The 14,530-nt window shown below is 35.6% G+C and overlaps 3 protein-coding genes across 7 annotated transcripts; 1 reads left to right on the top strand and 2 right to left on the bottom strand.

Annotated features, from left to right (window-relative positions):
• Positions 1-193: 193 nt before the first annotated feature.
• On the bottom strand, positions 194-3,203 carry LOC104762683 (inactive TPR repeat-containing thioredoxin TTL3-like). Its single transcript, XM_087498015.1, has 4 exons — positions 1,692-3,203; positions 1,247-1,615; positions 638-971; positions 194-551 (listed from the first exon to the last, which is right to left on the bottom strand). The coding sequence occupies exons 1-4, from the start codon at positions 2,639-2,641 to the stop codon at positions 420-422; spliced, it is 1,785 nt and encodes a 594-aa protein (XP_087354141.1). The 5' UTR covers positions 2,642-3,203; the 3' UTR covers positions 194-419.
• A 211-nt stretch (positions 3,204-3,414) lies between these two features.
• LOC104762684 (succinate dehydrogenase [ubiquinone] iron-sulfur subunit 3, mitochondrial-like) lies at positions 3,415-4,922 on the bottom strand. Of its 4 annotated transcripts, none has more exons than XM_087498113.1 (5): positions 4,707-4,922; positions 4,531-4,606; positions 4,218-4,457; positions 3,773-3,982; positions 3,415-3,692 (listed from the first exon to the last, which is right to left on the bottom strand). In XM_087498113.1, exons 1-5 carry the CDS (start codon positions 4,882-4,884, stop codon positions 3,506-3,508), a joined length of 891 nt encoding a protein of 296 aa, XP_087354239.1. In that variant the 5' UTR covers positions 4,885-4,922; the 3' UTR covers positions 3,415-3,505. The 4 variants fall into 4 exon arrangements, with proteins under 4 accessions (XP_087354239.1, XP_010484323.2, XP_087354241.1 ...); XM_010486021.3 differs by having other exon boundaries at positions 4,531-4,646; XM_087498115.1 differs by having other exon boundaries at positions 4,384-4,457; positions 4,707-4,920.
• Positions 4,923-10,017: 5,095 nt separating this feature from the next.
• Positions 10,018-13,272, top strand: LOC104762686 (uncharacterized). 2 transcript variants are annotated; one of them, XM_019240310.2, is made up of 2 exons: positions 10,108-11,357; positions 12,891-13,272. In XM_019240310.2, exons 1-2 carry the CDS (start codon positions 10,262-10,264, stop codon positions 12,920-12,922), a joined length of 1,128 nt encoding a protein of 375 aa, XP_019095855.2. In that variant the 5' UTR covers positions 10,108-10,261; the 3' UTR covers positions 12,923-13,272. The 2 variants fall into 2 exon arrangements, with proteins under 2 accessions (XP_010484324.2, XP_019095855.2); XM_010486022.3 differs by lacking the exon at positions 12,891-13,272 and having other exon boundaries at positions 10,018-11,549.
• The last annotated feature ends 1,258 nt before the right edge of the window (positions 13,273-14,530 follow it).

Below are 14,530 nucleotides of genomic sequence, written 5' to 3' on the forward strand. Positions count from 1 at the left end.
AGGAATGGGTCTTAAGTGGCCGCCAACTATTGATTTTTTTTTGGTATGGTCGAGGTCCACACTATAAAGCCAAGTTTTAGGAGTCGAACTCTCCGGTGCAAAGGCCGGCATAGGTGGCTGTAACCACTTGCCCAGTCTAGGCATTGGAAAACTTAGGTATGTATTTTTTCGTTTTTGTTACCATAGACAAATATTTGAATTTTGTAAAGCTAAATACAGTATTCCCACAATCTCATTCCTATACAAACAATTGAATCCATCCAAACCCAAAAAAAAATATATAAATTAAAGAATCCACACAATTTTGTCATTTAGTTGTCGCTCGCCGTCCCAAAAATTAAAATCAAACATGGAATATTCCGGCCATTTTTTTCTCAGTCCTGCATATATATATTATCCCTCACGGTGCCGGAACATTCTCAAGAGTCTTGTCCACGGCGTTTCATGAGTTGTTGTTGAGCTTCTGATAATCCTCTTGTAACTTGCTCATCCTCCGGCGTCTCTTTTCTCAATATCTCATAATCTCCCACCGCCAATTCCCACTTTCCGATCTGCACCCGCAATTATTTATTATTACATAAAAGTCCCAAATTTTCTCATTCGTTCCAAATTGACCCCACTAGTTTTTCATTGTTACCTTGGAGTTACAATCGGCTCTTCTGAGTCGAGCCTTGCCGTATCCCGGACGTACGGAGAGCGCCGCCGTGCAGTCCTCGACAGCTTTATCGAATTGACCCAATTTTGTTCGGCAAGCCGCGCGGTTACATAGCAACACGGAGTTTCGCGGATCGTTGTCTAATCCTTCGCCGTAAGCGGCGCAAGCCTCCTGGAACCGCCCGGCTTTAAACAGCTCGTTTCCTCTGAACCTAGCTTCCGTCACCGCCTGCGCCCTCCGTGATACCATGACCACCTCTCGGTTGTTCCCGTCCAGCTTGCCGGCGCGTTGGATCGCCTCCACCGCCTCGTCGAATCTGATTATAAAACCAAACATTAAACCAAGATTTTCAAATTGAAGACCCGTACATAACTCAGTACCGGGATTCATACAATAAAACCAGTAATAAACCGGGATCTCAAAATAAACAATACATAGATTTTATCTGGTTATTACAAGAAAACCAAAACTTGTAACAGTAAACCGACACTTCAAATGTGAGACCGGTACATCAAAGGACCGGAACTGTCAAATTTACGACCGGTTACTATATAATAAACCAAGAACTGTAGAGAAGAAAATAAAACAAACCTGCCAGAGGCTAAGTGAACCTGAGCACGGACGACCAAGAAACCAGCATAACCAACGGGTCCATAGTACCTAGTACTGGTATCCACATCGAAAACAGGACATCTAGACAAAGCTTCATCGGCTTCTTGATGTCTATGCGTCTTCAACAAGGCTTCTGCTAGCAATGCATATACTTGTGGGGCTGCATCAGCTCCTGCAGAGATTGTGTTTGTTGTCTCTGTAATCAAACCATTCCAATCTCGTAATCTCTTAGCTTCTGTGCACTTGTTGAGTTTTGTTTGTACAGTTTTAGCCTTTGCAATGTCTTCACTATCAGCCTCTGGACCCGAATGCTTGAAATGATATATTGATTTTTCGACCTCTCCTAACCTATAGGAATTTGTATGATCTTTTTACAATGTTTATATATAACAAAGAATTTTGATTTATGAGGTTTTTCGATTACCTGAGGTACAAGTTACCCAACCGATGATGTGCTCTATGGTAATAAGGCTCAATCCTGATTGCTTCTCTGCATTCGAAAACCGCATCAAGAATTCTCCCGAGTGCTGTCAAAGCTGCACTCTTGTTGCTACGATAAGCAGCTTTGTTGGGATCAATCGCAATGGCTGCATCATACAATGCTAACGCCTCTGCGAAATTCCCATTCTTGTAATCTTCATTCCCCATGATCTTCAACGTTTCTGGATCCATCCTTGTTGAGATTGCTCTACACAAAGATCCTGATTGATCTTGACTTTTTGTTGCAGCGGCCATCGTAGTCCTCTTTACGCCATATCCATTGTTATTACCGTAATTTACACCCGCCGTAACTGGTCCTGTCTGATTTAAATTGCCAAGGTTTCCGTATAACATTACATTGCTAGAAGATGCACGAACCAATCCATTGGCTCCTCTTGCTTTCTGATGATCGGTGAACATGCTTTCAAGCTCACCTGATAAACCAATGGCTTCTCTCGGCACTTTCCTCTGTCCTCCTCCTCGGTATGGATCAACGCTATTACTATTGTTGTTATAACTACTCCTTTGTTGTTGTTGTTGTTGATGACTCTCGTAGCTCCCTAATTGATGGTTATTAGGGTATTGATTTGACGAGGGTTTTGATGGAACTACGGATCTCTGGTTCTGATTTTGTTGGCTCTGGATCTTTTTATTCTGGACTGGCTCGGCCGAAACCTTCTTATGATCATCGCGAGGCTTCTTTAACTCGGTTCCTGGAGATTTAGTGAATTGAATGTTGCTTGTGGCGGTTGCAGCCGTAGATGTGCTTTTCTGGCTACCGTTATCGGCTGCGGTAGATTTCTTGGACCACAAGCCACGTCTACCAAACATTACAGTCAATAAACCACAACCTGATCTTCTCTCCGCCGCCGCGGCCACCTTGTTCGCCTCCATCTCAAGAACCGGCCTTGGAATGGGAAAACCCTATCCCTCCCAAAAGAACAATTAAATTAAGATTCAGAAATAAAAGAAGAAGAAGAAGACGATGGTGAGATTTGAAACACAGAAATTAATGGCGATGAGAAGGGAGAGATCTCATGTTGTTAAAAAGAGGAATAGAGGAGAAAGATGTGATTAGGCTTTTCTCGGCCGGACGGTAAAGAGGAACGAAGATTCTTCCGTTTCGTGTTTTGTATTGGTGTCATTAATTTTATATTAAGTGTCATCATGATTTTTTGGTTTTACTATGGAAAGGAAAAATAAATAAAAGAATTAGGTGAAAAAAAGAAAGGAAAAGAAACGACTGGATTACTATATGTTTATGCATTTTTTGTTATTCGATGTCAAATGAGTTGGTAGTGAGCTTGAAAAATTGATGACAATTCATTATTATTGGTTAAATTCACCACAACTCTATTCTGTTTTCATCTTTTTTTTTCTCTCCGTCAACTCTTACCTTTTTTTTTTTTTTTGAAAAAAAAAAGAAAAAAAAACTATGGTTGCTGCGTGCTGACTCGGTCGTGTAAGAAAGAGAGGGAATGTTTAGAAAGAGAGTGGGAGATTTGTCCGTAAATTAATCCGTGTTTTTCTCCAATTGATTCTATATTTACATTTAAATGATTTTATGGAGAGCACGTCTTTTCCTTTTATGTACCAAAACGTGTTTGATGATCTTTTCTAAAAAGTTATATATACTTATATGATATATCAATAAAAGGAGAGACACGTATTGAACATTAAATTCTTATTGCATTGCCTATCAAGAGAGAAAGCATTAACATAGATGACCGGTCCGGTCCGGACCGCGTCTTGTTCAGGCTAGACACTCTCAGTTCTATCGACAGGAATACCGAACAAATGCCTAGACTTCATTTTCAGAATCGCACCAGCTGGGTTAAGTCCTTTAGGACAAGTAGCCGTACAGTTCTTGATTGCTCTGCATCTATATACTTTGGTTTCATTCTCTGTTATCGCCTGAAGCCTCTCTTGTCTAAACTCATCGCGGCTGAGTTAAACATAGAAAAACGAAGAAGAAGTCAAATGGACCTGAATTTAGTTTAGACCGTTTAACTTCAAGTTTTATACCTGTCGCTGATCCAACGGTACGCTTGTAGTAAGGCCGCGGGTCCTGGAAACTCCTCGGGGTTCCACCAGTAAGAAGGACATGATGTGGTACAACACGCGCACAAAATGCATTCGTATAGCCCATCTAGTTTCTTCCGGTCATTTGGTGACTGCCGGTGTTCGCGTCCGTCTTTAGGTGGCTTCCTCGTCTTTAACCACGGCTCCATTGATCTATAATTTCAAAGACACAACACAGTATAGTCCCAACATGCATTATTATGTTTATGAAGAGGAAAAATTAAAAAGTATATAACCACTAAGCGATTCCTCACAAAAATTCATAAGACAATAATATTATTTCGTATCTGTTTTTAATTTGTCTCACATTTTCCACATAAATGCGTGATGCGTCAACAAATCCAAAGACCAAGATCGATTAGAGATTCTAGAAAGTAGCTTCACTTACTTGTATTGTTGGTAAAAATTGGTGAGGTCGACGACTAGGTCTTTGATGACATACATGTGAGGCAATGGAGTAATTATGGTGGGCTTTGACGTGTTGGGGTTTATGGGTTTAAGACATGCGACAGTATTAGTACCATCAATATTCATCGAGCAAGATCCACATATACCTTCTCTGCATGACCTTCTGTAACTCAGACTCGCCTCCTCCTCCGCTTTTATCTTTCTGCAACACGTCCAAAACCTATAGCAAGTGCAACACATCAAAATGAATACTGATCCTACAGAATTTGATCAACAATTTTTGAGTTAATTACCATGGGACCACAAGTGGAAAGATCAACGAAGAAAGATTGAAGAAATGGTTTGGAGTTAGGCTTGTCAGGATTCCATCTGTAAATCTTGAACTCCTTTTTAACTTCTTTGTGTTGGCCTGTTGGATAAAATAAATCAACGATAAAGAATTGACTATTCTATATGGCTTTAGTCATACCTTCTTTGTCTTTTGTTATGTCATGGGATTTTAGAGTATCTTTGGATAAATCTTGAGCCGCTTTATGGCCTTTTAAGATCGGAAAATCTCCACCGCCGCTTAAGCTACTGCTCAAACGTACTTTCTCCGCTGTTGGACTGCCGATCCTCTGTCGCAGCACCCGCAACACAGTCGACATTTTCTGTTTGCTTTTGATCAAAAGCTGTTGAATCGCACGAATTCGTTTCCATCACAATCTTTTGTGAGCAACGAAAACAGGGACACGGTGCATGGCAATATCGACACGTGGACAGCCTAGAGGATGTGGTTCAGTGGCACGTGTGCGACAACGTGTTCGAGTACAAACTAAGCCCATTAAGAACCATTAAGCCCAGTAATTATCTTGATTCAGGCTTGAGGACCGGGTCTCGTATCGGTCGGGTTGAGATGTGTCCTCTTTAACTCTTAGAAATCCCGTTACTTAAGGATTTTGACAAATACTACTAAGGTCTTTAGTCTTTGTTGCGTTTTGTTTGAAAACAAGGAGCATTGTCAATTTGCATTGGATCGCGAGCTTATTATAACCAACAATAACCAGACAAATAGAGTATATTGCAACAGAGAAAGTCAACGATCCAAATTAATCTTGAAAGAGAGATGATACGTGGCATGTCCTCTTTGTCTGGAGCAGGACCACCACCTTTGACCAATCCTTTCTTCATTGAAGAGATATACTAACTTCTGTTTTGAATCTGCTCTTCTGCTTGTTTGAAATTTCATCGCACATAATGAATGTATATCGATACAATTGGTGTTATTATTATATTCCACCACACCTGTAATTTTTCAGTTAAACTATTGGTAAATTATATAGCAGATCTTGTTTGTACACTAGTTCTGCATATATAGTCATTTGATATATAGTCATTTGATGATACATATAATTAGCTGATTTGAATATAATTTCTTGAATTGGTCTCACTCTCACGTGATTCGTAATTATATCAGCTATATCATTAACAGTACCATACTATGACACTGATATGTCCTCATGAAAAGTTATACTATTTTTTTTATTACAAATTAATTATCGCGTCGTCTCCAAACACTTAAATAAAATACAGGTGAATAAAGTAACAGGTTGCCAGTTTTTTTTGTTGTTGTTGTCCAATACTCAAACACCTTTGTCTCATTTAGCTAGCTAGCTAGTAGTACTCGCAACTCGCTAAAAAAAAATAAAAAAAACATATCAGGAAAAATAAAGTTATAAAAATATATATTGTATGATTTTAAACGTACTTAATATTCTGTAAATTTAGATATTATGATATCAAGTGTGCATTCTAAGCGATTGATTGGATGTCAAAGAATAAAAACTAGTGAGGAAACCAACAAAACCTAACGGACAAAACAAATATATTCTTTATAAGTGGAAGGAATATAGTTTTTTTTTTTTTTTTGCGTGAACAAAATATAATTATATTTTGCTTAACTGTGGGTAACAGCTTATACATTCTCTTCAAAAGGAAAAAAAAACATATACTTATAGTATACGTAAATAATTATTAGAAATATATACTATATATAGCCATTGTAGTTTTCATGTATTGTCGTCTTTGTAGACTTGTAGGTGGACAATTGTCGCTATAAAAAACAACAGTTATATAGATTTTGCCTGGGGGAATTCAATATGGAATCAACAAGGCTTTGGTTAAGAACTTTTTTCCGATAATATGATAAAAGTTTACGGTTCAATAATACATTTATGATTAATCATGGGTAAAAGCTTGAGATAAAGAAAAGTTTAGACATGTGTTAGCACCGGTCAATATCAATTATCTTTGTCTTATTTAATTAATAATTTTTAGGGGACCATAAAAAGATAACCTGTAACAGTGTCATGGGTTATGTTAAGTGTATTTTAATTGCGATATCATGGAGGGAAAGGTCTAATCAAATCTAATATCTCTTTTGACATGTCACGAAATCTTTATGAAAACTGTCTCTACAGCCACCGTTTCTATATGTATATTGTTGAAAAGAGAAAGACCGAATAAATTGATTTGATTAGGAAATAAATTTTGGGCAGATTTTCCGTCTAAATCGATATGAACTAAAAAAAATTACGAACTGGATTTTTTGTATTAAATTGTGTGCTGCTCTTAACCTAAAAAAAAATACATGATCGTCTGTTTTACAAATTCTATCTATTTAAACTCAATAGCCTTGACTTGCCGTACCACTCTCCCCTTAAATCTCGCCCACAATTTATTGACCTTATCTCACAACTGACTCAACCTCGGCAACAAAATTCTTCTTTTGGGCTCGCAACAGGCCGACTATCATGTCTATATCTTGTTTTCTTAACCGGTTCTTCATGGCCTCCACATCGCCGAAACCCAACACCAACATATATGTAAATTATGTATATTGCTTTCGTATATAGGTATATTATTTTTTCAGTCTCGTCAGAAGTTGTTATCATCATCCAACTTCCAAACATTTTTGTTGTTTACTCTTTTTTATATATATATAATAGAACATATACTTGTATTAAAAAAAAATCAACGGTTAGTATGGGTTAACTAGTTTAATTAGTTAAAGCAATCCAATAAACGGGATGCAATTAGGTGAGTGATTTGATAGCTCTATCGCCACAAAAGTGAAGTTTATGGTCCGATTCAGATGTAACCTAACATTTTATGTTAAAACTGTATATATGTCGTGTGTGTGATGTTGCCTCTAATCTCATATTAATATAACTCTTGATAGAATTATATTATTCAATATCAAAGCTCGTTCTATAACGTAACTAGGTACTGAAAACCCCGATATGTTTCAGTCAATCTACATGGTCAACCAAACCATCGGACTACTACTATAATTTGTAGCTGGGATGTTATAATTATCGTAATTCGTAAATTATACTATAAAACTTCTATATGATATTTTGTACTCCCAACTACAAATTGTAAACACGTTTAAAGTAACGTTAGCACCGGAATAATAAATCTAGAAAGTGATTATTATTACTCAAGACAACATGTCTTGTCTGTTGACAACAAATATTCATCAATAATGAGTTTTTTTTTGTCGACTGATATTATATAAATTAGAATGATACATGGTGAATTATAACTTAGCCGGCGGAAAACAAAAATATCACCTGAGTCTAAAGCCTAAAAGAAGGAAACTAAACCGGCGAACAAACAGAAGTTCCTGGAGGCATAAAATGAAACCAAGATAAAAATTACAAAATAAAGAAATTAAACCCAAAACAGAGAATGAAGCCTTAAAATAAAGAAATAGGTAACAACGCATAAATCCTCCCATGATACACCTTTCTCCATAAACCCTCACATCAATAATGAGTTTAAGTTTAACCAAAAAAATCATTCAATATAGAAATTCGATAGAACGTCGATAATAGTATATAGTTTGAATATAAAAAATCTTATTTAAAAAAGTTATGCACTAATAAATAAAGTTTTTTTTCAAACAAATTAAAGGTACGTGAAGATGTTAGATCTCGGGATTTCACTCGAAGACATGGTCTTTAAAAAGGCAAATATAGGCAAGTAGACAACAGCTATGAAATAGTACGACAATGACCTCAACAAATACACAGTCACCTCTAATTTATCTATAAATTAACAGAATAAATAAACTAAATCATTGGTAAAAGAAGATTTTTTATTTTTGAAATCTGCTGTTTCTCGAAAAAATACAGTATTGAAACATAGAAGAAAATAACGTTAACACAAAAACTGTACACTTTATTTTAATTATAAAAGGATTGATCGGATGCATACAAAAAAAAAAAACACAAAAAAAAACTGGTTAATATTTTTAGAAACTAAAAGTACAGAGAAAAAGGCTTCTTTGAAATTTCTTTTGTTTGTAAGAAGAAAAAATTTGCTGGATTTTGCACCTTTGACTGTAGTTCGTAGGTGTGCGGTTGAATTATCCCCATATTATCTATCTTGTTTAGTATATGTCGCATACAATAATAATATAGAGGACCTACCATTCCAAAACAAAATTGAAATTACGATTTAATTGATATGATTATTATCAATTAATTTTGAAAATTATATTTAAACGAACCTTTTTGCCAAACATAAAAACCGACTAATTTTCAACAGGGGTACTACTACTAATCTACTGAATATCTCACCAACAGCAACTTTATATTTTTTTATTCAGACATTACAGAATAAGAATGGATATTCGAAACTTTATTTTTTTGTTGCGTTTGTTGAAACTTTAAACAAGGAAAAACAACTATATATATATATATATATATATATATATATATTATACAGTCAAAAAACAATAAGTTTTTTTTAAAGCTATAATTTTAAAAAATTACAATTAAAATGAGAAGGGCAACACATATTTAATCGGGTCTCACAGATTATTGACTCGGTCAAAGGCTGTGCTCTAATTGACAACTTCTGTTACATGTCTCTGTTTAAAACAATACCAAAATGTTGCTATTTCACATGTAATTACGCATCTACGTCGATAGTTTAATATTAGCCTCTCATTAAAATTCTACTTTGGGAACACACAGGTACAAGTAATTCTCTTACATCTAAACATATTTTTTTAATAAAGTTAAAAATTAAAAACACAAAAAGTATGAGAAGAAAAGAACAGAGTTGTTATCAGAAAACGAAAAAAAGAAATGAGTTTTCTATCTTTCCACTATTACCATTGTTTGTGTATAGAAAATTAAATATATTCTGGATAACGTTCTAATTTGTAAAACCCGATTAAATATTTAAATTAATCTGACGCTCCAATAATCAAATAATATAAATATTTTCCCTATTAGTCAATATTTTTTTTATCCCGTCTACAATTCCTCTTATTCCATTCACATATGAAACAACATTTCGAAGCACTAGTTAAAAGATACCAATGATAATGAAACTGATTATATAAGTTTAATATATAACAAAATTTGTCGACGCTATACTGTAGTCTCAAGGCGAATCACTTATTTTTTAAGAACATTTTATATATGTAAACATTAACACGAATGCCATTTGAACCACATCTATGAAAAAATTAGGTAATGCAATAGTAATTATGTGATGTAGTAAACTATAGTAATTTTTTGTTGTTATAGATTTTAAAAATTACCCAAATGTCAACTGCGAAATTAAAAACTATAGAATCTTGTGAACAATCAAAATCTTTGTTCTATCACCCCTCTCTCTCGCTCGAATTTTTTATACACCAAAATGTAATTAACCCTAGTTGCATGTTTCAAAGTTTCAAGTTTCAAGTAAAGAAAAAAGTGGGAACAAAAGGTAAATAGTGAAAAAAAGTTTAGAGTTATACTGCATAAAAAAGATTTTGAATTTTATAATATAAAAAAAGCTGTCCACATTTTATTGGCTTTTCTCTCCCACACAAACCATCAATTCCTTTCACACTCTCCTCCTCTTTTGAGTTTCTCTACAACCCAAAAAATCATCATATCCTCCTTCCTTCATTACCCATTCTTCTCTCTCTCTATCTCTCAAGTCACAACCATCACCTATCTTCCTCTCTCTATCTCTGCCATGGATTCCGGCAACAGTAGTAGCATGCAATCATCAAGCGGCGGTGCTGGTGGGGGAGATCAAGAAGAGTACGACTCACGCGCCGATCAATCAATCTCTGCTTTATTCAACAACAACAACAACACAACCACCGTCTCCTCCAACATCGCCGTTCCAACACAGCTTGACTCTCTTATAGCTAACTATTTTAACACTTCTTGGTCAACGGATAATCCTCTCTGGTCAACAACGGCTACAAAACCCACCGATGATGGCTCTAGACCAGTACCACCACCGATCTCATCAGAATCAGTCTTCTTCACAAACCCACTCCAACAAAATCTGAGAACAGTTCCACACACAAACGACACAAACACAACTAGTCCCATTTGTTCCGTCCCAACCGACAAGAAAAACGGTCTTGCGACAACACGGAATCCAAAGAAGAGATCTCGAGTCTCGAGACGAGCGCCTACGACTGTTTTGACCACCGACACATCCAACTTCAGAGCCATGGTTCAAGAATTCACCGGTAATCCTTCAACTCCTTTCACCGGATTATCATCATCTTCTCCTTATCCAAGATCAAGATTTGATCTCTTCGGTTCTTCTTCTTCTTCTTCCTCGAGACCCTTAAAACCCTTTCCTCACAAACTCATCTCTCCATCGACGGTGAATCATCATTACCTTCCTCCTTCAGAGTATCATCTTCATCATCATCAGAATCTTCTCCTTAATATAAACACGCAAAACATCGCATACCCTTTTCTCAACAACCAATCTCCCAACAACAACCCTTTACCGGATCAGTCCCTTCTATGTGAAAAGTCGAAACCTTCGAGCTTGAGAACGAGTAATGGTTTTGGACACGTGGACGTTGGAACAAACTTTGAGGGGCTTCACAACATTATCGTCTCGTCGTCATCGATGACACATCCAACCCTAAATAATTCTAATATCCATGGATCAGACAAGAATACTGAAGCCGAGAATGATAACGATCTGTTAAGATCGATCAATGGTGATGATCAGTCCATGGTGCAAAGATCATCGGATGGTTACACAGCACCTGTTGCTTCTGGATCAGAGAATACTTTAGCGGCGGTGAGAAATGAAGGTATGGTGGAATTATCATGGATCTCTTCTTCTGATTAGATTTATCTAACTTTTTTACATTATGGTTGTATTTATTTTATTACTTACCATAATAAAAAAAAAGTTTAGAAATCTTAGCGAAAAACATATGATGAATATTGGAAACATTAATTAGTGTATGGAAAGATTTTGGAATCATTTATCATGTTCTAAAGCTTCTATGGTCTCTAATTAACAATGACTTTTTACATATTCGAACAATGTTTTTTTTTTTTTTTCTTATAATGTTATATATCGGCTTTATTCCTTTTATTGGACTGGATGTTATATATGTGATTTTGAACATCGGCTCATAGTGGCATGAGATATCATCAGTTGCTTCATAAGTATTGATATTTTTTTTTTTGTCAACAAGTATTGATATATTTGTAAATATAATTTGAAATTTGAAATTACAATTTTTTAAAAAGAAGCATGTGCCTATAGAGGCAGGATTAATCTTACAAGGACCCAAAAAAAATAGCATGCATCTACTTTTGGCAAAGAAAAATGTTGAAAGTTTCTTGGTACTAGGGCTACGTATGAACCCTAAAACAGAAGCTTGGACTGTTACTAGAACATGAAACTGCAAATAACTCAAACTATGAAACATTATTAATTTATTTGCCTATATATTATAAAGTAAAATATGTAGCGAGAGAGTGATTGGTGGCGAGATCTAGGGAATCGTTAGCCGCCGCTTATCCTAATTTCATCATATTTATTTGAAACTCACATGACACTTCTCGATATATTCATATTTTTTTTCTTTTAATATTTTGTAGTAATACACATAAGCTGAATAATGGATGTAAGAAAATAAATAAAAAATCATAAGCGAATAATGTAAATTCATCGTCATTGTAATCCGATACGTCATTTATCCCTTTCAAAGACATCCTATAGAAAAACAAACGTCATTCAATACGTCAGACCGTCATGTCTCGTAATTTTTTACTTAATATAATTGTCGCCATTATTAAAAAAAATCCATCAAACCAAACTTCGATGGTTACATCTATCTATTGCGAGATTTCAGGTTACTACTAGGAGCATTTCCAATGATCCTAATCCTGAATTTTATTCCAATAGTTCTCTATTTTCACCTTTAAAATAGAGATTGCTATTTTTTCTTCTATTTATAAAGAAATTTCATTTTTTCTTACAAAGTGTTCCTCTATAAATAGAGGAACTCTATTATATAGGTGAGAATAGAAGACCATTAGAGTAAAACTCACCTCTATTATAAAGATCTCTATTATAGAGGAAAAATAGGGAAAACCATTAGAGATAATCTAAGCAAAATTGCTTCACACAGACATAAAATCCAAACTGTTTATTTGATTATGACTTCTTCAGCTTCTTCTACTTACATTGTTTGTGCTCTTACATTTGATTATGACTTCTTCAACTTCTTCTCCTTACATCATCCCATCAGACTCCTTCTTAGTTACTTGGTTCCGACTTTTTAACTCCTATAAGTTTGTTTGTAATCTATGCTTTGTTATTACTGTAGGTGTATCTCTGTTAGGAGGCACCAGGTTGTAAAAAGGTTTTCAACCCTTTTGTAAGATCAATGAAGGTATGTGTTATTAAAAAAAAAAAAAAATGAGTTAATTAGTTTATATAAACAATAATTGCTTAATAATGTGATAATGTTTTTGAATTCATCATCATCAGTATCTTATGCATTATTTCGTAAACATCATCATGGATGAAATCAATACCCATTTTCCCGCCAATTTCTTTTGCCAGTTTTTGATTTTTTTTTTCTAAGTTAAAACAATATGTCAGTTAGATTTGCGCTTTCTCCACTAAGACGTGAAACGGTAGCGTTTCGAGAAAGTAAGCATATGTATGTAAATATTTTTCATTTTTTACATCAATTATTTCTTTCATTTTCTTGTTTTTTTTTCTTAACACTGAATACTTCTTTATTATTGAGTAGAAGAGTTAGCATAATGTAAATCAGAGCGAATACATTGAGGGATCGATAAATGGAAAATAAAATCTGTTCTTTCATGCCGCTATGCTTTCGCAAGTTTATCAGCTAAACCGTTTGCTTCTCTTGGAATCCACTTGAATAGAACTGATTCAAAACGCCTTTCCCATCCTTTAATTTCTTGTATCCAGTTGTTAATATCAAACCTCCAGGTTCCAGAATTTAAAGTATTAACCAAAGCCTCGCAATCACCTTCAAAGATTACTTTACGATAACCACTAAGCCAAGATTGACGCATTGCCAGTACCAAACTTTGGCATTCTGCTTCCAAAGCAGAAATACAATTCATCCCTGTAGCTTGACTTGCTTCACAAAAAGTTCCCTGCTCATTTCTTAACAACCAAGCGGCTGTTGAACGGCTCTCGCTATTAGTGAAACTTCCATCATAATTACACGTGATCCAACCTAAAGGTGGTGGCAGCCAACGAGAAGCAGAGGGGCAATCATTTATCGGCGGGTTCAGACTTTGGTGTCTTCTCCTCCTTTCCATATCCACTGTTAACCATTCATTTGATTCTCTGTTTGCATCTCTGAGGTCTTGGTACCAACTATTGCTTTTGTGTTGGAAAGTTAGCTTGTTACGACTTGTCCAAAGTTTCCATAAAATCCAGAACGGTAGAAGAGAGGGTTTGTCATAGATCCTCCAATGTTTATGAAACTCAAAAATCGCCTTCAGTTTAGCTTCGAAAGTGACATTTGGGTTTAGTAAGCATGTGATCGGTACATTAGAAGCACGCCAAATCCGCATCGTATGAGGGCAAAAGAAAAATAGATGTTCTGTTGTTTCCAAAACTGTAGTGCAGCGTTTACAGTTACCATCATTAGACATGTGACATCGTTCTAATTCCTCTCCAATTGCCAAGGCACGGGACATAAGGCGCCATAGAAAGTGTTTAAACTTTGGGGGTGTTCTAGTTTTCCAAATTTCTTGCTTAACTTGAGGGTCACCATGAGGTGGTTGTACTTGAAACTCAAAATCTGGATGGTGTGTAGCCAACCAGTAGCCAGATTTAACTGTATACAGTCCATTCTCTGTATAGTGCCATCCTAAAAGATCAGTAGGCTGCCAAGCGCTTATCTTGATACGAAGAACTTTGTTTACATCTTCAGGGTGTACTCTTTCTCTCACCAATCTTTCGTTCCAACCTGAAATC

The sequence above is a fragment of the Camelina sativa genome, chromosome 18 (assembly GCF_030686135.1).
Source record: "Camelina sativa cultivar CO46 ecotype springtype chromosome 18, ASM3068613v1".
NCBI lineage: Eukaryota > Viridiplantae > Streptophyta > Magnoliopsida > Brassicales > Brassicaceae > Camelina > Camelina sativa.